Source organism: Drosophila serrata, unplaced genomic scaffold (assembly GCF_035046125.1).
Source record: "Drosophila serrata isolate PLE 108 unplaced genomic scaffold, ASM3504612v1 contig_165, whole genome shotgun sequence".
NCBI classification, from domain to species: domain Eukaryota; kingdom Metazoa; phylum Arthropoda; class Insecta; order Diptera; family Drosophilidae; genus Drosophila; species Drosophila serrata.
Window position 1 is genome coordinate 2,056,262 of NW_028257063.1, and position 23,322 is coordinate 2,079,583.

General features: G+C 37.9%; 1 protein-coding gene and 1 long non-coding RNA gene across 3 annotated transcripts in view; both read left to right on the forward strand.

The window, feature by feature from the left end:
• The window catches only part of LOC147644500 (uncharacterized), a 101,220-nt gene extending 99,047 nt beyond the window's left edge, over positions 1-2,173 (forward strand). For both annotated transcript variants that reach the window (XR_015270399.1, XR_015270400.1), the window contains one exon: positions 1,519-2,173. This is a non-coding gene — a long non-coding RNA (uncharacterized LOC147644500). The remainder of the gene's footprint in view (positions 1-1,518) is intronic.
• Positions 1,519-18,364, forward strand: Fili (Fish-lips). Its single transcript, XM_020944493.2, has 3 exons — positions 1,519-2,474; positions 7,103-7,263; positions 15,163-18,364. The coding sequence occupies exons 1-3, from the start codon at positions 1,647-1,649 to the stop codon at positions 16,388-16,390; spliced, it is 2,217 nt and encodes a 738-aa protein (XP_020800152.2). The 5' UTR covers positions 1,519-1,646; the 3' UTR covers positions 16,391-18,364.
• The last annotated feature ends 4,958 nt before the right edge of the window (positions 18,365-23,322 follow it).

The following is a 23,322-nucleotide window of genomic DNA, read 5'->3' on the forward strand; positions in this document are numbered from 1 at the left end:
CTGCTCTGTGTGTGCGTGTGTATGTGTGTGTGTGTGGTGTGTATGTGTGTGTGCCTTTGTATGCAAATCAGAGCCCGAAAGACAGACACTCGCAAGTGGATTTGAATGGCAGTGTCCCCCCTTCTATCCTTTCATTTCCCTATGTAATTTGTTAATTACTTAATTGAGTGTTGCCGCTGGGCAAATATGTAATTTAAGTCAGCTAAATGCGATTCAGGAAGGGGGGATTTTGATAAAAGGGAAAGAGAGAAATTTCGATTTTGTGGCTGCCCAAAAATATGTTTCTCTAAATCGGATAAATTGGGCTTTCTCGGGTTGCATTATCCTATCAAATCAAGCAATTAAACGTTTACTAATTGGGTAATTTTTGAGTGGCAAGTTAAGTATTAAATACTCATAAGCAAGCAAAAAAAAAATTTTAAATGTTCCTCTGCCTTTTTTGGTTTCAAATTTTCTCAGCTCATCATGAATATTCAGCTTTTTCAGAATTCCATTTCTATTTCTACTATTATTCCCTTTGCGGTAGAGCTCATCATGGTCATAACTATTAGACGGTCCGACTGACTGCATTATGCAAAACTTATAAACCATAAAATGCAGCCGACTTGGGCCTAGGATCCTCTCTATCCCCCTTTGGTCCTGTCTGGGGGAAGTCAGCAACTTTCGAATGCAAAGTTGTCAGCACAAAAAAAGTTAACTCTCTCTCCATTTCTCAGCTTCAGTTTTTGGCTCTGTCTGCGTCTCGACTTTTATGAAATATTAGCTACCAACTTATGCACATAAATCTTGCAGTGCCGCCAAAAGTTTTTCCAGAATTCCAAGCCAAATAAAAAAAATATATAAGAAAGAATAGGTTCAGGTTCTTTCTCAAACCCCACAAAAAAAAAGGTGCGAAAAGCAGGGAGCGCTCGTTGAGAGTCCTTTCAAGTATATACTCCTTTCAAATGGCAAAAGTATCTTCATTAAAATATACGCTAATTGGCCTGGAAAAAGATCCTTGAGTTGCTATAAAGCGGAAAAGAAAATTCTGAGACTTTAATTCAAAGTGAAGGTATATTTAAAGTGGTATTTCCTGGTTTACCATATTTTTGTTAAGGTTTGATTTAATTATTTATATGCACTTTATTATCATAAATGCTTCGAAAGATTTTTATATCAAGCCACATCCTTGAAATGTGAAACAAATAAAGAATAAATTAAATCATTAATATGTCTACAAAAAATACATCTGCAACCGCAAAGATACATTGCATTTCCGTCTCATTTACATTTTACCTTTAAACGAGTTCCTGTTAAAATTCCACAAATCATTCCGGTATTCAATATTTAATTTATTGCATTATTAATTAAAACCTCAACCAATTTATGGATAATTATCAGAAATCTCTGACTCGCAGCATCTGTTAACTTTGGCATGAAATATTTGCATTAATTTACACCGAATTATTAACTTAAACATTTACTTAATATTTACTTAAATTTACTTGATATTCCAATTTCTCAATATTATCCTTGCAGAGCCGCCTCCGTTTAGTAGCAGCCCAAGGATGTTCAACAGGAATTGGTGGTAACATTTTGGCACCACAAACTGGACAGCAAACAAGGAAGGACTTGAAGGAAGGACCTGCTAGGAGTCAACACACATAATGGCTAACCGCACAACAGGCATTGCCACAAGGAGCTGCAGTAGGCCATGGTTAAGTGGAGCCATACCCGTTCTGCTCCTGCTCCTGCTGGTGCTCCTTCCGCTGGAATCCCTGGCCTTCTGCCCCTCGAAATGCCAGTGCCTGGGAGGAGAGACCAACAGTAGAGCTCTCTGCGTGGACGCCGCTTTGGAGGATGTCCCCATCCAACTAAATCCGGAGACCAAATACATCAACCTCACCCTGAATCGGATACGTAACCTGGATTACGCTCTACCCTTCTACGTGAAGCTGGAGATACTGGATCTCTCGCAAAATATAATCGAAACCTTGGGTTCCAAGAACTTCGAGTACCAGTCGGAGCTGAGAACATTGAATTTGAGTCGAAACCTGGTCAGTTCCCTGCACAAGCACGCCTTCAAGGGACTCACCAACCTGCTCCTGCTGGACCTCAGCTTTAACAGGATCGAAACGGTGCATCCCACGGCCCTCAGTGATCTGGCCTCTCTGGTGGAGCTGGATCTCACGAATAATAATATTGTGAGCATGGAAGATAACTCCTTCAAAGGCATGCCCACGCTGGAGGTGCTGGTATTCCGGAATAATCGATTGCTGGACGTCCCAGCGAGTAATCTCTGGCATTTGCATGCCCTCAAGAGCCTGGATATGTCCGATAATCTTGTGGAATTTGTGCGAAACGATAGCTTTGAAGGACTCAAGGAGCTGCTGGCCCTGAGTCTGAGGGGCAATGTGATGAGCGAGCTGGATGTGAGTGCCTTCGAGGGACTAATATCGCTGAAGCATTTGGATTTGGCAGATAATAATTTAACGGTGAGTTAAATTTTCTTAAACTCCAGGAATGTTGTATTATATTATCCTTTCTTTATATTAAATTCACATTTCCTAAGACAAAACCAAGTGTGAACTTTCACCAAAACATTCCAGCCCTTAACCGCAGCAGAACTTGCCTGGGCTGTCTCATAAATTTAGACACTTTGCCAGGACTAAATCCTGTGAGCAACACTTTGCCAAAGCGGATTTCCCGGCATTGCCCCGCCCTGCCCTGTGCCACTTCGCCTCGTTTAAGTTCGTCCTTCCTGGGTTTTAGCTGCATTTTGCATACGCAAAATTAATAACCATAACTCGTTGTTGCTGTCCGTTCGCACATACTTCCCTAGACCAAACTCACACCCCGAAACCCAAGCCGAGGATACACGCACTCGTCCTTTCTGCCGGCCATGTCCTTTCTGCTATTTATGCATGCAAACATGTCCGTGCCGCCTGATTTCTGCTGTGGGTGTGGCTCCTGCTCCTGCTGCTGCTGCACACTCTTTGCTTAGGCCCTCGGCTATTTCGCCAGCGTTTTCCCTGGGTTTTTCCCAGACTTTTCCCCTTTACCCCGTTGCGTGGTTGGTTGCCCGGCAACTGAGCCAGCTTAAAGCTGCTTAAACTTTACGACCAGACAATTGTGCAAGAAATGTGAACCGAAATGTGAGCGAGGTCAAGATAAAGCTGAAACTCAGATGCGGAATCGAAGAAAGAAAGAAGAAAGACTGCCGAAGATATCGAATTCAAGAGCTTAAATGGCAAAAGAGTTTGGGCTTAAGAAGAAAAGAGAGAAACTTCCGATAAAAAACATAGTTTTAAATAAGGGGAAACAGAGCATTTAAAGCAAAGTATTTAAAGGTCTGAATGAACTCTAAAACGTCATCACAGTAAATTAATTCCTTAAGTAAATATGTTTCCAGTTATTATTCCCTACATAAACCAATCGAAACTATGCCCAGCTAAGCTCTATTTCAAGCCCGTTATGGCCTTCGTCTTTAAATTGACCAAAACCAAATCATTAGGACACGGCACAGGTTAAAAGGAGGCAGCAAGGATAATGTCTGGCAAAAGGAGTAGAGAACTAACTTCCAGTTGAGTTGTGCAAATCCCCTGCTCAAAGGTAAAATTGCATGTCCTTCTGCTCTCTCACGGAAGATGAGGAACAGGAGGGCGGCCCAGGTAAAGTCTCCAGAAATGCGTTTTTATGTAATCACAGACAGGCAGAACACTGAGAGAAAATGTACCATGTATGCTACTAAGAAATGTATTGAACTAGATCCACTATTTAAGCTATAGTTGGTAAGATTCAAGAACCTTTCTTGCCTCCCTAAAAATGAGTTTGAAAAGTATTTAAAATCAAGAACATAAAGGAAATTCGTTTGAAATATTTTTTAATATTAAACAAATGTTCTTTACCTTCAACAGTGTTATCAGAAAATACCTTAATATATTTTTCTCCCTGTACTTGCTGTAGTTGCAACATCAGCAGCCTGTTTATGCAAACTGATGGATGCAATGCAGCCCGAGTCCTGGACTCCAGAAGGAGTGGACTACGGCTTCTTGTGCCACTGGGATTCCTGTATATATCTATATACTTATGGTCGTTAGGACGGGGATAATGTGTGTGAGTGTGTGGTGTGTTGTACGCTGTGTGTGTGTCCTGTCTGATGGCTAAAATCCCAGCTCCTAAGCAGGTGCAATGGCAGGCAGTAAAAGCAGGAAAACCGCGTGTAGTCAACGGCAACGGCTGACGTTCCTGAGGAATTTATGGCGCTCGGAATCAGTTCGAAACTACTTAAAATACCTTTTGGCATTTTGTAGTTGAAATATGGTCTGTTTTCCACCGCCACGCCCATACCACTTTCGCCCCCCCTGCGTCCTGCCAACCTGTTTCGGTATTTTCCAAATGGCATTCTTTTTCCTATTGGACAGATTGTTGTTTTATTATGCAGGGACACAGAGAGCGAGAGCGAGAGGATATAAATCCCTCGACTCGATCCAGAACCATTTCGGCATGCGGCTAGTGCATGAAATTGTTGTCTGCATCTGCATAGTTTTTCCGGGTGAAGGGAAAATGCAGGAAAATGCGGGAGTCTGGAGTCTGGAACATGAGCTCATGAAGCATGCAAAATTCTAAGCTTGAATATGATTTATGAAGTGTGTTAGGAAGCAGTTTAAATGGAACAGAAAGTGTTATTAGGAAGGTTAATTTGTATTAGTTACTTTGCACTATAAAAAATTAAATGTTATAAATATAATAAAAATATATATAAATATAAATATAAATAAAAGTTTCATTTACTATTCCTCACTAATTTCAATAAATTCCCATTTTAAAACCTAACAAATAAGTTTTTAAGCTTAAACATAATTCCCGCTCTGTTAATTTCTATTTAAGTTTTCTATTCGCCAAAAATCATTTCCCTCAATTTTCATATCACGAATTAAAAGCCAAAATAAATCAAAACAAATGGCTAGAGGCAAAAATAAAACAAAATAAATAGTTATAGGCAAAAATAAATCAAAATAAATGGTTAAAGTAAATATTTCGCACAATTGACTGATTATTCTAAATTTTGCATATATTTTCAGCATTTTCCACAATGCATTTTCCATTTGCTTTGTCCCAAATGAAAATCCCGAACAAACAAATTCATTTTAGATTGAAATAACTTATGCACAATTTTACATTTTCATAATTCAACAAAAATATTTGCTGATGGTGGAGAAGCAGGGGAGGGCGTTAAAACAGTTGTTTCGATTTGTACTTATTGTTTCTTTTAGGGGGTGTGCTGTGATTTTGCATTAAGTGCATAAATATACACAAACATTATTGCACTCACAGCACTCTCTCCCTCTCAGATTAAACAGAATAATTGCAAAAATATTCCAGAGAATACAAAATATAGTTTCATCCGAATTTATTTATTTTGCCATATTTTTTTGCATGCAGCTTTAGTTTTTGAGCTGCATAAATTTTGCGTACCGTTGCACAAGCTGAGCAAATCGTTTTGCCATAAATTTCCATGAAAATGCCACGTGTATGTTGTATGTTTTTCTTTCTGGGAATTTTCACATGTGTGAGCCTGGGCGGAACATAACATTTGGAATGATTAAAAGATGAGAGCGCTGAAAGCTTTGCTTAATAATATAATTTACTAAGCTTAAAGTTTGCTTTCGATGTTTCCTTTTAAATTGCTTGCCAATTAGCTTTCATTTTCGCATTTCCCTCTCTATTCAGTTCGATTTGATTGTAGCCAAGGGAAAAAGGAAATTAAATTGCAAAATCAAAGTCAATATAATTTCACTTTCTTTTCTGGCTCTTCTCACCCTTTTTCATATATATTTCTACACTCTGCTCCCTCCTCTTGCAGTTCTAGAGAGGGAAAAGGGCGAGCGAAAAGAGAGGAAAAGCCTTTTAATTAGTCCAGATTTCCCTTTGAGTGCAGTGCAAACATCAAAAGCACACCCACCCACACCCACACACAGAAATCAAAAAGAAAAATTGTAAAAGGGGTGCTGGAAAAAAGTGTTGCCATTTGGTTAAACAATTGCCCGGCTTGGCCTACATTGCGTATGCGTAATGCCTTTTAATTTTCAACCATTTTCGCTGCCTTATGAGCTTTTCGGCCAGCCCACACACACACACCAACTCACTTCTTCCATGTTATACTCTCCTCCCAAAAATTTTCTTTATTTTCCCACATCGCTTTCCCTGAGTTTTTCCCCCGCCAACCCAAAAGTTCATTACGTTATCGCGGAGTATGTTCGTGTCCGGGCGCCTGGCACGTAGTTTCCGCCGACACGCTAAGGGAGAGAGGGTGAAAAAGGGGAAAGAGAAAGCGAAGAAGGGGGGAAAAGAAAAGAGGAATGAGGAGCACAAGAAGGTGAACACAACTGGCAGCCAAAATTACAGCCAAAAGCTTTTGACCCGCTCCCTGGAAAGGAAAGGGAGCCTTTTCTTTTATGCATGCCACACTCTCCTCAAAGCTGTCTCAGTAGTTGTAACAAATTCGTTGCAAGATTGATTTTATTGCCCCCCCCCCCAAAAAATAAAAAAGACGAAAGGGAAGAAAATCAGCTCGAATTCGAAATACTCGGTGGTCACAAATGGCTTGTTAAAAATTATGTAGCATACATTTCAGGGCTGGAAGTAAAATTTTGGCAAGTACGTCTTATTTACAAAATTTAAATAGCTAACATAGCTTTACCCAAAGTACAATATACCCTCGGCCCAATTAAGTACAGGGTACCACAACTAGAGACGAATTTGTTGGCCGGTCGGAGTGATTGAACGCAAAAAGGGAGCAAAAACGGAAGTACATGACGCGCGTTTCCGTTTCCGCTGCAGTCGCTTAAACAACGCTTTCGTATTGATTGTTCGGCTTGTTTTCCGGTTTCCTTTTATTTTTTTCTATTCCGGTCTTTCTAGCACTATTTAGTGTTCCCTTTTTTTATTTGGGGTGAAGGACAACAGCCCTTTTTGTACAAACCGCAAAACGTTTTTAAAGTTGAGTGGCCAGCATTAATATTTGATAAGATCCAGAAGGGCAAAAGTTTGTACTCCAAATAAAACGTTCTTCGTTCTCGTTCTCCTTCTGATTCCCATTTTTATTCTCTATCTATTGCAGATGGTGCCCACCCAGCAGTTGTCGAAACTTTCGAACCTCACCTACTTGAACCTGGGTGGAAATCGCTTTTCCCAGCTACCCGCCGTCGCCTTCCTCAACTTGTTTCATTTGCGCGAATTGCATTTGAGTCGGCTTGACTATTTGCAGCGCATCGATTCGAGGTAAGTTCTTAGTCCAAAAAAGTTTTCCTCCCAAAACAACTCTCTCGATGATCCCCAAGAAGAAGGAACTGGGTCAGGTCAGATGAAAACGAAACTATTTGTTTTCCAAAGAGCTAACAATAAACAAGACAGACGTTAGCAGAGTTTACCAACCATTGGGATTTGAAAAACTTAAGGAGCAAACATATTCGAGAAGTCTTTTCGGAGCTTAAAGTCAACTCCAAGCTGGCTTAAGTCTGTAATCATATTGTTAAGGGATTAAAATGTTTACTAAATGGCTTTCATTTGCACTTTCTCCCTTTGTAAATTAATCATTAAGTATTCTTGGTATCTCCCAAATGGAAATTCTGAACAATTTGCCAAGAAGACGTACTCTCTTTGGAATTTCAGACTAATCAAACCATTCACTTTCACACACTTGCACGTGACCTACACGCCCATTAAAGGCTTCAGAAATTCACCCAATAACAGGGACACTGAGACAAAAATATGTACAGTTCCTATAATTGTAATTAGCTTTGCTGCAAATGATAATAAATTATTGGCTAAGGATTCTGCATCACTTGTTTTTAAGCATCTACTTCATCTTTCTTAATTTCTACCCTTTTTTAGAAAGCAAAAATTACTCATTTTAGTTGAAACTTCTTACTACCTATTTCCCTCTGTGTACTTATACAACAATCAAGCAAATTTCCATTTAGCTGCCGAACTAAGCGGCAGACAAATCATTATTGCTCAATGCAATCAATCATGTCTAATACGCTTTTGGTAATAAGATGCCGCCACACACACACACTCACACAAGCACACAGAAAGACTCCGGGGGGTAGTGAGGGGGAAAAAGGGAAATGCTTGAGCTCAACTCGAGCATATGTTAATTCAATAATTCCAGGCAATTTTCATATCAAATCAATGAACGAAGCGACTCGATGCGAGACGAGGACTACTGCCACTCTGCCCTTCCATGTCAATCAACCGCCGACAAGGGAGGTTCAGCAGCAGCAGCCGTTATATAGCCACAAGCCACGCCCCCTTTTACAGGGGAGGCGACATGCCGCTTTACAATGACATTAACATGACTTACATGACAAGCGTCGAATGATGAGAGACTGAGTACGAGACCGAGCATCATATGCCATTTAAATGAGTTTAATTTGGAATTTTCGTTTGATTTTGTTCAGGCCAAGTTTAGGGCTTATCTGCTACCCCCTTTTCCACCCACACAACCAACCACCCACCCACCCCTTGAATTGGCCTTTGTAATTGCTTTTGCCTTTTGTTTGGTCTCTGTCTCAGAGTCTGTCTCAGTCTTGTGTAAACTTTTATCCCCTTCCTAAAATTGTTCGCAGACTGTTGAAATTGTTGCTCAATCTGCACACATTCGAGAGCTTATATATGTATATAGTATGTGTATAGTAGTAAGTCTGTCTGCGTTGACTGATTTGCAAACTAAATTCCATGTTTGTCTTGACTTGAGTAACTGACGAACAATAAGAGATCTTGCCGCCTTATGCTAATTTTGTGGAATTTCAAGTTTTGCATCCATAAGATGGAATATTATTATATCTTGGGGCTGGAAATATATTTAGAGACTTAAAACTATCTGAGGATTTTCAGGAATTCCCTAAGGGATCTGAGAAATTACCTTTTTCTGTTTTATATGCATGTTTTCCATCCTTGAAAATGTGCAACTGTTGGTGAACTAATTAAATAAATTAAAAATGCCAGAAATACTTGAAATAATAGGTATAAATAGAAGTATTATAAAAACCCTTAACAATATGCTTTACTTACTCTATCATAAAGTTCATTCAAAGGTATTTCAAGTTTTCTGAGATACAAGTTCTTAATTTTCCCCAGTTGCAAATAATCTTGAATATTTTAAGTTCCCCTCCCAACATCCTGTCGGCCGTCTCTTGTCTTCCTTTTTGCTTACAGGAAATTATGTACGTAATATTTTTTATTTTGTTTTTTTTTCGGGGAGTCATAAAGAAGAAGTTGATGTAAAATTCATTTGCCCAAAAGGGAGCAACCAACGCAACAAAATATTGAAAGGGTTGCCGAAACAAATTGTTACCTTGCCGCATATAAATTCAGCTTTCCCAACAGGTTTTCCTTCAAGGAAATAGCGAAACAGCAAAACATTTTAAAGTTAAAGGGGGGAGAGACACACATGTAAATATTTATGCAAATGCGTTAATGGAAATCTGAAATCTGTGGATAGGTTGGGAAAAGGACGAGCCAGGAGCGAGTGAGCACCGATGGCGACACGTTGATAGTCAAGTTTATGGGGCGACAGGATACATTTCCCCCACAACACCGTGTGTGTGCTGTGCTGCTCATTATGGAAACCTTACACCTAAACAATCAGCGCCAGCGAGTCCTTGGCAAAATTCATTAGGCGGCATCACGTCCTTTATGCATCCTCCCAACCCGCCCCATTCCTCATTCCACTGGAAAAACAAACAACCCTTCGAATTCGAGGGGAATTATTCGTGGACAGGCGGAGTTTCGTTTCAGAATTTCAAAGGGAATACCAAGTGAACATGACTTAATACGAACCGAGGCAGAAAGTCAGAGCTAGGTAGGTGTTGGCCGTGTGGCTTCCGAAATTGAAACTAATTGTTTTAAAATTTATGCGGGGCTCCAACATGTGTGACATTTGTTTTTGTGGCAGTCCAGCCCTTTGGGGTTGCTCTCCAAAATGTTTCAAAAAAGGGGAAACGGGGACCTCACTCGGAATTCTGATGAGGATGGATGCCGGTTGTTGGATGCGACAATTGGGAATTAAATTCGAGTGTAATGGACTGTGCTTCTGGCTGTAATGGATTAGAAATGGAGTCATTGTGGTGTAGAAAGGGATTCCAGGACATGGGCTACAATTCAAGCAGATGTCCTTTGTTATTAATCGTAGAGATGTGTCTAAAATATAAAGTTTTTAGGAACTAGAAGCAACTCTAGAAAGATAACATTTCTTTTGGCAGGTCAAAATAATTGAGAGGGGTTGTAAATTGTATAATTTTACTTTGTTAAGGTTGATAAATATATTTTCCTTATTAAAAGCAAAGAAAGTTCAACCAAGGTTTTAATGCACCAATAAACATGAGTACAGTTTGTGCTTAATTTTTTTCATTGTTTACTCGCTGCCTGACGCTGGAAAATATATTATTTATTTTCTCTAAGAACATCAATTAAATTTGTAATTTCCCTCCAACTTCCGGCTAATTGCCACTTGTCTTGTTATTCATTTAAAACAGAAACACTTAAAAATAAAAAACACGGAGCAAATCAAGTTGCTTACTCACTTTCTTGCTGACAGGGGCCTCTCCTCTTCACCTTGAGTTCTTTCATCATTCTCACCTGGCATTGTTGCTGCCTCATTATGCTAAAGTTTAACTTTATTTAAATTCAACTCAAAATTCAAGTGCAACCGAGGGGTTGGAGGTTAAGGGGGTGGAACATGCATATGCATAAGCAGACCGACTTAGAGAAGAGGCGGAACCTGGTAAATACGCATAATAGCTACTTCGGGGGGTCTTGAGGTACTGCCACTGCCACTGCCTTGAAAATATATATATATTTTGCAGCTCATAATTTATGGAAAAATATGGCCAGCACCGGCAACATGTTTATGTTTTCCTGTTTCCGTAATTTCTTCCTGTCTTTTCTTCAGCTTTCTGTTGTTTACATTTTTCTGTTGGCACTGCCTCACTTTTGAAGGAGAAGGAAAACTAAGGTCGTGTGCCCAGCGCTATGTTCATGTTTACCCTTCGCAGCCCTTCTGTTGTTGGCTCATTACGCTGACATATTTCCTTAATTTGAGAAAAAGGAATACGAAATACAGAAAAAAATGGCAACTTTTTATCCGCTTGACTCCTGCAAATGGCAGTCATTCACTTCCCTGCCTGATAATCATATTGAAAGTTCAATTTAATGGCCACTTTAAGCGCTCTTGTCCTTTCAATGGGAAACATGGCAAATGTCGTTGCCGGCAAATAAAAACAAGGACTGCGAGGACATGACGCCAAGTGTGTGTGACATAAATGTTGTCATTCGGTGTACGAGCATAATTAGCTCTCCACACACATACACATGTTTATACATACATTTTCTATGCATTTGTGACATAATTAGATAACAAATTTATAGAGTGGAAAAAAAGGCTCTGACAAATTGCCATCATTAACTGCCAGAGAGTTGCTTTAACGCTTAACTCTTTTCTATAAATATTTAATGCATGAACAATGAATGACTATACAGGGGAATTTGTGTGGAAAAAATGGGGCTTAAGGATTAAATATTTACAAATTTTATTTAGTAAGACTTTTATGTTGGGTTTATACAAATTTGTATACACACGTTTGGCAAGGAATATAAATTGCAAATTTAATTTTTCTATTAATATCTGAAATGTTTTCTTTTACATTATTTTCATTTACAAGTAAATTTTTGTTTTTAAAAGATTTAACACTCTTTAAAACTTATTTCACTTTAAAATATTTACCTCCCTTATGGCTCTTGTTATTATAAACTATAATTATATAAAATTAAATGGGCGTTAAGGAAGTATATTTTTCTTTTGCATTTCCCCACATATTCCATGTCCTTGTTACAACGCCCCCTTGACTAACGTTTGACTGGCAAATTAAAGGACCTCACATGGGGCGTATGCGTAATTTAAAAACGTTTAAAATGTCATTAACGAATTGCGCGACCATATCATTTGATAATATGTCCCCTCAGCAGGTTTATGGCTATAAAAAAAAGGTGTACTAACTGACTGTCAAAAGGCTCAATGAACCCTGAGAGAGAGATCCCACAGCTTAGCCATATTTTGTTGTTGTGCGGAACGTCAATCAAATGAATAGAGAGCAAAAGGATTTGCGGCAGAGTATGGTATGGCAAGGAGTCAGGGAGCCAGGGAGACCGATGAGGATTGACTGCCATTCAAAACTATATCAAAAAGCGACTGACAAACTGTTTGACAGACTGACTGATTGACTGTCCAGACAGCCTGACTGAGCTGGAGGGACCCCGCCCGATGATGTGAGTGAACTCTGACGCTCTGTGTGTAAAGTCCCAAAGTCCTGGGAATCGTGACTGAAAACCCAGCGAACATGGACAGCAAACATTTCAATCGGATTTCGAGCAATTCCAATTCAGATTCGCTCGCACACACCACACCACACACTCTCCCGCACACACAGACAATTTGCATATGAGCCCAAAAGGGAAAAAGAAGCAAAACGAAACAAGGCAAACATTTATGCGGCACACAAGAACACTTAAAGAAAATAAGTCAAGGAAAATTATATAAGGAAAATAAAATATTTTACTTAAACTATTATTTTCTAGTAGTATTTATGCCAGTTTTTATGGAGCTGGTTAAGCTGCGAAGGAGTCATTTCCGAGTCATTTCATAAATTATATATATTCTTGATCAGCATTAAAAGGAGAGTCGATCCAGCTATGTCCGGTCGAAATTATTTTTTTTTTTTTTTCAAAATTTTCCAAATATTAAAATTGTCAAAATTGGAAAAAGATGGAAGCTCTTTAAATATTAAAATGAGTAGGCAGGTTTATTAGCCTGATAAAAACTAACAAAGGAATGCATTCTGAATTGAAATTAATGCTTTTTTGGCTTAGTTATGATTTTTTTTTAATTTTGAATTGTCGAAGAAAAAAATTCGATAAATTTTACTTCCCCCATAATTTCCCACAGTGCACAGCACCACACATACGCACACATGGCAGCCATTTCCGTTTCCGCACGTTTGACGTTGGCAAACGCAGACAAAATAGTCCTGTAACAAAAAAGAAGGATCCCGAAAATAAAAGGAAGCGCGCCAAGGATGGGAGGGTAGCCAGTCGAAAACATGAAACATGCAAAATGAAGTTTGAATCGCGGGGAGAACAAACCGAAAAACCAAAGCCAAACAGCAAAAAGGTGGGACTAAAGTCCTTCTCCATACTCTGTCCCGTACTTTAGCCTTTTGTCACTGAGTTCCTGTATTTTTTTTAGGCCCGCCAACAGGTCGATCACAGGTAAATCATCAACCTGTAGAGCTCTTCTAGTCGCTGAAACTTTCTTAGATGTCACGTTTCGCCTCTGTCGGTTATTTGCATAATATTTGCACAAATAATTGAATTTATTTTTTGCTCCTGTCGCTCCTGTTTGTTGTTCGGTCTACCCGCTAAATCGTTTTGGGTAAATTTCGGCTTATGTCGTATGCAGACCGAGTTTGTTTTGGTTATGCAAAGTCCCATTTTTTTATAGGTTGAACGAAGTGCGCCTGCAATTGAGGTTTTTTCGCAAAGTTTTTTTTCCACGTAGTTAAGTTAAATGTTAAACTTGCCATGAAATTGAATGTTCGAAAGGTGGAAAGATAGTTGGTTGGAGTGGTGTTGAGCGTAGGTAAATATTGAGAGGGGATTTGGTATGTGAGGGTATGGCTGGGACAGTGTCTGGAAGATATTTAGGGGGTATTAAGTTGAATTTTTAAAGAAATTTTGGGGTGGTTTTATATAGAATATTTGTGTTTTGGTTTAATGTTGAACAGAATATAATACTCTTGAATTTTGGGAAGTTTAGAAATGATTTTAAATTGTATTTTCCCGCAAACTTTCTTTGATTTTACCAAAAAAGTCCTAAAAACAATCCATTTCCTGGGTCATCAGTCAACTTAATGAATTTCGCCCCCTTCCCTGAAGAGCTGACAAACAATTTTCGAGCTCATTGGCACAGTCTGCGATTCGAATTCATCACAAGTGGCAGCCACAGTCGACTGAGTTCGCAGCAAACTTATGGCCTCGAAGGAACCGAGCAAAATGCAGCCACTTATCAAATCAATGCGGGAATCCTGGGGATCCTTGGGAGCCACTGCAACTGCTACTGCAACTTGCAGCTTGTGCAATAAATGCGTTCATTTAACATGAAATGCTGGAGACGACTTTCTGGGTATTGAAATGAAATGTTGGCTGCTGCTTGCAGGACGCTTAAAAGCGACAAATTCGCTTTGTGTCAGCGGAGTAAGTCAAGACGGCGGAGCTCGCTCAATGTTGCTCATACGCCACGTTGCACTTATTTCTTGCGGAGAATACTGTCTGCTGGCAGGGCTCTGGATATAGGGATCAGGAATAGGGTCTGGGGTCTTAGGTACCGGGGTAATGCACTGCACACACACACACACACACACACACACATCCAGCTGCTCTCTCTCACTGCATCCTTTTCTCCAAGTCAGCGACTTAGCGCGTTGACTTAACTTGGCAGGGATTTACGACAACGCTCCACGAAGCTCGAATAACACGGAGCCTTGTCAGCTTCCTCGCTGTCCCCTTAATTCCTGCATCCTTCTTTCCATTCATTCAGGATCCTCCTACCCGTCCTCCCCCTTTTATTAAGTTGAAATAGACGCAGGCTAAATAAATCCATGTCGCTTAAGTCGAAGCTGACGCTGTCATGTGTGTGTTTTCCCCGGGAAATCTGCTGAATGTATGTATGTTATTCATGTATTTTATTGCCTTGGCATTTAAGTTGAACGCCGATGCATCGTACAGTGTGCATAATTAAAACGAACGAACACACAGGACATAGAGCTGCTGCTGCTGCTGCAGTTGGATAAAATAAAATAAAAAGCCAGGACGAATAAATGTTCCGGGTATAAAACAGACAGTCGGCTAATTAGAGCAGACACTGGGGAAAAATTCGAAACGAAATTCATGAATAGGTTGTAAGGTTTTATTTATAACCTAATGAGATTTCAAGGAAAATCGTACATAAAAAGTTTTGTATAAACTAGGTATTATATATTATATTCAAAGGGTTCAAGGCTTCATATTTAACTACTATATTATATAGTTTCCAATTAAAATCTGCTTTATTTTTATCCCTTCCAGAGCCTTTGTGGACAACACCCACCTGCAGACGCTGCACCTGAACAACAATCCCCAGCTGAGCGACATACCGATGCGTCTGTTCCAGGGAAATCCCAATATCCTAGAGGTCTTCATGCAGAGCAACAGTCTGCAGACCCTTTACTCTGCCCAGTTCCCGGTGGATCAGTTGCAGAAACTATATCTTGGCGATAATCCACTGCAGTGTAATTGCTCACTGCTGTGGCTCTGGCGGCTGGTAACTGGGAATTTCGAGGGAGTAGATCCTGCCATTGAGCATGCTGCAGGAGGAGCAGTGGCTGCCTTGGCTAAGGAGGCAGATGGAGAGGATGACGAGCAGGCGGATGAGGCATCCACGGATGACGGTGTGGCTGCCCTGGCCGCTTATATCGCAGAGCAGCATATAGTCAATGCCTTGCACACCACCGAACCGAGTGCCTATGAGCTGGCCACCTCTTCCTCGAACAGGAATTCGGGCATCTTGCGTATGGATCGCCAGCAAATCGGTTGTGATATCTGGGGGGATAAGCTGAGAACTCGCCGGCAGTTGCTGACCATGAGCGAGGGTGAAATCACCTGCCCAGCACACATTGTCACCGTGGTGTGTGCAGTGATCACCTGCCTGCTGGTGACCATGATCGGAGTGAGTGTCCTGTACTATCTGCGATTTGTGAAGCGTCGCAGGAAGCTTCTGCACGATAGGGGTCCCTTGAGAACTAGCAAGAGCATCATCAATGTGCACGATCGCATCCTGCAGAACCATAATCCCGGCATGGGATTGGGCATGAGCATGACTTTGGGCGGTAGTAACCATGGTAATAACTTGGGCATGTCCCTCAACTATCCGCATCATGCACAGACCCTTCAGGCCCATCATCATTACCACCAAGCGGCCATGCCCCTTCAGTCTCACCTGGGCAATGGTGTGGGCCATGAGTATCAACAGGCCACCATGCCGCAGCTGGATAAATCGGATCTGGAGCGGTATATCAAGGCCCAGACCATAGTCAATGACTACCGGGCCCTTAACCACTGGGAACTGCCCGTCAAGGAGGCTGACGATGAGCCGGAGCATCTGTACGAGCGCTTCGATCACTACGAATACCCGGATACACACACAATGACCAAGCTGAAACAGGCGGCAGCTCTCAATCACTCCTCCGCAGCATCCTCGGCAGGACCTTCGCCAGTGCCACCTGCGGCGGGAAAACCACACGTGGTCTACGTATGACGTGGACGCAAGGGATCCCACATGGAGACGGATACGGAGATGGAAATGGTCGGACTGAACTATCACCACCATAACCACCACCACCACCACAACAATAACAACAACTATCGGGGCTGTGTTCAGAGCGCCAAGACCAGCAGCGGTCAGTTCTGAGTTGGAAAATTAAAGAATAAATAAGAAAAGGGGGTTTAATTCAAGGAAAAATATAAACAGGGAAAGTGAGAGGTTAGATTAAGGAGAAAGTTAAGGGGAGGATAAAGGGCAGAAAGGATTTTAGGGGGATGTATTTAGCAGAAGAATTCAAATTGGTTACAGTTTTTGGGAGTTTTGTAGATTGTTTTGAGTTTTCTTACTTTTTTTTATACATGTTTTTTATACATTTGAAATATTTTTCAATGAGATTTTAAATTCCCATTTTTTTTAAATAATTTTAGCGCAACAATTAGTTTGTTTACTTAAAAATATATGAATAAAAGCACAGAAAACAACTCAGAAAACTTGAAAAACCAAATCAGAAATCTATAAACTACAAAATCTATAAAATTTCCAATTCACGAACTCCTGTTTGAGATTTTCTGCTAAATACCTGCTCTATCTTAAATTGACTTAGTTGTTTTTTTTTCTCAACTACAGAGACAGAGGTAACTCGAAACAAAGTTTAACAAGCGTCAAATGAAACAAGGGATATGTCTACGTGTATAGCAAGCATACAAATACTCTTAATGACCTATGGATAGCAGATAGCAGATACAGATACAGATACCAGATATATTAGATATGTATACTAACCGCTAGCCTAAGACCGGATACGATTTCAAAGAAACACTAAGCTAACTGCATTCACATCTCACACTATTTCTCTCCCCAGAACTCATAGTTAAAGTGGCATTTAGCATTCGAATACTCTAGATAGCGTCTAGTGTTTAAGCAACTTACAAGTGAATTTAATTAAATATATATATATATGGATATATATTAGATGTAACAATGAGGTAAAAGTTATTTTGATTTTTGCTGAATATGTCAAGGGGGCTTTTCTATGGCGGATTCTACGGAGCGACACCGACTTTGGCAGGCAAAATAACGTACGAAATGGGGACCAAATAGTCCAGTCCAGTCCAGAGCCTAGAACTAACTGAATGAAAATGAATCCAAACTGCCAAAGGGATCAGGGGTCCTTTTGAAGACCATACATAGCCTCTCAAATTCCCACGTTTCCTACAAATTCAGCGGCAAAAACATCTCTCGAAGGACAATATAAGCGACAAGTTTAAGCGGAAAACTAAACAAATTAAATTAAAATTATATTAAACACTTACCTTTACATTATCTTAGTGAGCCAGAACTCAAAGTTGAGCTAATAATTAATATAATTTGTATATAAATAAAGCACTCCATCGAGTGTCTGTACGATTACTGTAAATAATTTATGTACGGCAGAGTGCATTTGGAAAAACATTAGTCAAATGCATCAGCGGATATTGGTTTAAGCATAAATGATTTCCCAAAAAGCAATAATTCTGAATCAAAGCTCTCGTTTGTTGTTATTTTTCGGTTTCGGGCTTTCAATTGCAAATAATAATTTAATTAAATGCGACAACACACGAAACACATACACACACAAACAAATGAAAAGCAAGTGTAAAAATATATTTCTAAAATGCAACACAAAAAATGAATACTAAAAATAAGCAAAATCAAAACGCAGACAGAAAATGCACAAAATGCATTTAGAAAAACCCACAGAAAAATCTCTGAATATAGAAAAACCAGTTTGTGTATAAAAAAACAAGAAGAGCATAGAGCAGAAACCCAACAGGCAACCGTAAGTTTAAATATTAATAATACGATATATGCAAAAATATTTAATTAAATGATAGACACACCCACAGCAACCACAAAATGTTATTTCTTATACGAAGACTGAAGGAAACGATGAAGCGAAATAAAAAGAAACAAGAAATTAAAAACAAACCAAAAGACTTTTTTACTCAAGAAGGGATATTTGGGAAATAAATCCAGGATTTCGCCTTTGGATGAACTTCACTTTGTGGCAGGTCCTTTCCTTTGTTTTGTTTATTTTTTGTTCAGCTGTTTGCGGCTTTATTTGTGGCATAAAATACGACAAATCTGCCGGGCAGAGAAATCCATGTAAAACAAATAAAATACTTGTGTATCCTTGACTAGCCGGGGAGCTGCACAAGAAAGGGCATAAATCTAGTGCCGAAACAAGCCAACACTTCCACATAAGTAAGCCTAAAGGACAAAGGAGCCAAAACCCCGCAGTGACAGGGAGTGGGTCAAGAGGGTGTGGCACAAAAATGTGGCTCAGTAAACCAAAGTAAGTAAAATATTTACTGCCCAGTCAATTGTGCTGAATTGTTGGTTTTGCTGGCACAAAGCAGTTAAATCCTGTTGAAAAGCTCCAATTTAAGGCGCCACTAAAATAGTAGCTTTAATGCTTTTTTTTCGAATTTTTCTGATTTTCCAAGATTATATAAAAATTACCGATCGCTGCTAAGGCATATGACACCACAATAAATAAAAATCGACTCAAAGAAAAGAATTATTAGTAAAGTCAGAAGCTTGTTTCGCTGCGGAGCAGTCATTTCCGAGTATGCAGTTTTTGGTTAAGTTATGAATTTTTTTAAATTTGATTGGTCGGAAAAATGTTATAAAAATGTATATAAATATTGACTCAAAGAATGGTATTCTAAGTTTAGTCAGAAGCTTCTTTCGCTATGAAGGAATCATTTCCGACCCTATAAACCATATATATTCTTGATTAGCATAATCAGCCGAGTCGATTGAGCCGTCTCCGGCCAAAATCTATTTTTTGTCAAAATCTCCGAAAATTTAAAAATTTTATAAGGGGCCATCATTAAAATTGCAAAAAATTGGAAAAAACCTGAATATCTTTAAATGTAAATTTGAGTATGCAGTTTCTTTAAACTGATAAAAACTAGCATTGGAACGCTTTCCGAATTAAAATTAAAGCGTTTTTGGCAAAGTTATGAATTTTTTGAAATTTGATTGGCCGAAAAAATTGTAGTAAAAAATGTAGACAAATACTGACTCAAAGAATGGTATTCCAATTTAAGTCAGAAAATTTTTACGTTGTGAAGGAGACGTTTCTGAGTATGCAGTTTTATTACGCTGATAGTAAACAACGTAGAAACTCTTTCCGAATTAAAATTGAAGCGTTTTTGGCTAAGTTATGAAATTTTTAAGCTTTGATTGGTCGGAAAAATGTTATAAAAATGTTCATAAATATTGACTCAAAGAATGGTATTCTAATTTTAGTCAGAAGCTTCTTTCGCTATGAAGGAATCATTTCCGACCCTATAAACCATATATATTCTTGATCAGCATGATCAGCCGAGTCGATTGAGCCGTCTCCGGCCAAAATCTATTTTTTATCAAAATCTCCGAAAATTTAAAATTTTTATAAGGGGTTACATCATTAAAATTCCCAAAAATTGGAAAAAAATTGAATCTCTTTACATGTAAATTTGAGTATGCAGTTTCTTTAAACTGATAAAAACTAGCATTGGAACGCTTTCCGAATTAAAATTGGAGCGTTTTTGGCAAAGTTATGAATTTTTTAAAATTTGATTGTCCGAAAAAATTGTAGTAAAAAATGTAGACAAATACTGACTCAAAGAATGGTATTCCAATTTAAGTCAGAAAATTTTTACGTTGTGAAGGAGACGTTTCTGAGTATGCAGTTTTATTACGCTGATAGTAAACAACGTAGAAACTTTTTCCGAATTAAAATTAAAGCGTTTTTGGCTAAGTTATGAATTTTTTAAGCTTTGATTGGTCGGAAAAATGTTATAAAAATGTTCATAAATATTGACTCAAAGAATGGTATTCTAATTTTAGTCAGAAGCTTCTTTCGCTATGAAGGAATCATTTCCGACCCTATAAACCATATATATTCTTGATCAGCATGATCAGCCGAGTCGACTGAGCCGTCTCCGGCCAAAATCTATTTTTTGTCAAAATCTCCGAAAATTTAAAAATTTTATAAGGGGTTACATCATTAAAATTGCCAAAAATTGGAAAAAAATTGAATCTCTTTAAATGTAAATTTGAGTATGCAGTTTCTTTAAACTGATAAAAACTAGCATTGGAACGCTTTCCGAATTAAAATTGGAGCGTTTTTGGCGAAGTTATGAATTTTTTAAAATTTGATTGTCCGAAAAAATTGTAGTAAAAAATGTAGACAAATACTGACTCAAAGAATGGTATTCCAATTTAAGTCAGAAAATTTTTACGTTGTGAAGGAGACGTTTCTGAGTATGCAGTTTTATTACGCTGATAGTAAACAACGTAGAAACTTTTTCCGAATTAAAATTAAAGCGTTTTTGGCTAAGTTATGAATTTTTTAAGCTTTGATTGGTCGGAAAAATGTTATAAAAATGTTCATAAATATTGACTCAAAGAATGGTATTATAATTTATAAAATTTTTAAATTTTCGGAGATTTTGACAAAAAATAGATTTTGGCCGGAGACGGCTCAATCGACTCGGCTGATCATGCTGATCAAGAATATATATGGTTTATAGGGTCGGAAATGATTCCTTCATAGCGAAAGAAGCTTCTGACTAAAATTAGAATACCATTCTTTGAGTCAATATTTATGAACATTTTTATAACATTTTTCCGACCAATCAAAGCTTAAAAAATTCATAACTTAGCCAAAAACGCATTAATTTTAATTTGGAAAGAGTTTCTACGTTGCTTACTATCAGCGTAATAAAACTGCATACTCAGAAACGTCTCCTTCACAACGTAAAAATTTTCTGACTTAAATTAGAATACCATTCTTTGAGTCAGTATTTGTCTACATTTTTTACTACAATTTTTTCGGCCAATCAAATTTTAAAAAATTCATAACTTTGCCAAAAACGCTTTAATTTTAATTCGGAAAGAGTTTCTACGTTGCTTACTATCAGCGTAATAAAATTGCATACTCAGAAACGACTCCTTCACAACGTAAAAATTTTCTGACTTAAATTGGAATACTATTCTTTGAGTCAGTATTTGTCTACATTTTTTACTACAATTTTTTCGGACAATCAAATTTTAAAAAATTCATAACTTTGTCAAAAACGCTTTAATTTTAATTCGGAAAGCGTTCCAATGCTAGTTTTTATCAGTTTAAAGAAACTGCATACTCAAATTTTCATTTAAAGAGATTCAATTTTTTTCCAATTTTTGGCAATTTTAATGATGTAACCCCTTATAAAAATTTTAAATTTTCGGAGATTTTGACAAAAAATAGATTTTGGCCGGAGACGGCTCAATCGACTCGGCTGATCATGCTGATCAAGAATATATATGGTTTATAGGGTCGGAAATTATTCCTTCATAGCGAAAGAAGCTTCTGACTAAAATTAGAATACCATTCTTTGAGTCAATATTTATGAACATTTTTATAACATTTTTCCGACCAATCAAAGCTTAAAAATTTCATAACTTAGCCAAAAACGCTTCAATTTTAATTCGGAAAGAGTTTCTACGTTGTTTACTATCAGCGTAATAAAACTGCATACTCAGAAACGTCTCCTTCACAACGTAAAAATTTTCTGACTTAAATTAGAATACCATTCTTTGAGTCAGTATTTGTCTACATTTTTTACTACAATTTTTTCGGCCAATCAAATTTTAAAAAATTCATATCTTAGCCAAAAACGCATTAATTTTAATTCGGAAAGAGTTTCTACGTTGCTTACTATCAGCGTAATAAAACTGCATACTCAGAAACGACTCCTTCACAACGTAAAAATTTTCTGACTTAAATTGGAATACTATTCTTTGAGTCAGTATTTGTCTACATTTTTTACTACAATTTTTTCGGACAATCAAATTTTAAAAAATTCATAACTTTGTCAAAAACGCTTTAATTTTAATTCGGAAAGCGTTCCAATGCTAGTTTTTATCAGTTTAAAGAAACTGCATACTCAAATTTTCATTTAAAGAGATTCAATTTTTTTCCAATTTTTGGCAATTTTAATGATAAAAAAATTTATTAAATTATTAATTATTTAAATTATAAAAATTTTAAATTTTCGGAGATTTTGACAAAAAATAGATTTTGGCCGGAGACGGCTCAATCGACTCGGCTGATCATGCTGATCAAGAATATATATGGTTTATAGGGTCGGAAATGATTCCTTCATAGCGAAAGAAGCTTCTGACTAAAATTAGAATACCATTCTTTGAGTCAATATTTATGAACATTTTTAGAACATTTTTCCGACCAATCAAAGCTTAAAAAATTCATAACTTAGCCAAAAACGCATTAATTTTAATTCGGAAAGAGTTTCTACGTTGCTTACTATCAGCGTAATAAAACTGCATACTCAGAAACGTCTCCTTCACAACGTAAAAATTTTCTGACTTAAATTGGAATACTATTCTTTGAGTCAGTATTTGTCTACATTTTTTACTACAATTTTTTCGGACAATCAAATTTTAAAAAATTCATAACTTTGCCAAAAACGCTTTAATTTTAATTCGGAAAGCGTTCCAATGCTAGTTTTTATCAGTTTAAAGAAACTGCATACTCAAATTTTCATTTAAAGAGATTCAATTTTTTTCCAATTTTTGGCAATTTTAATGATGTAACCCCTTATAAAAATTTTAAATTTTCGGAGATTTTGACAAAAAATAGATTTTGGCCGGAGACGGCTCAATCGACTCGGCTGATCATGCTGATCAAGAATATATATGGTTTATAGGGTCGGAAATGATTCCTTCATAGCGAAAGAAGCTTCTGACTAAAATTAGAATACCATTCTTTGAGTCAATATTTATGAACATTTTTATAACATTTTTCCGACCAATCAAAGCTTAAAAAATTCATAACTTAGCCAAAAACGCATTAATTTTAATTTGGAAAGAGTTTCTACGTTGCTTACTAT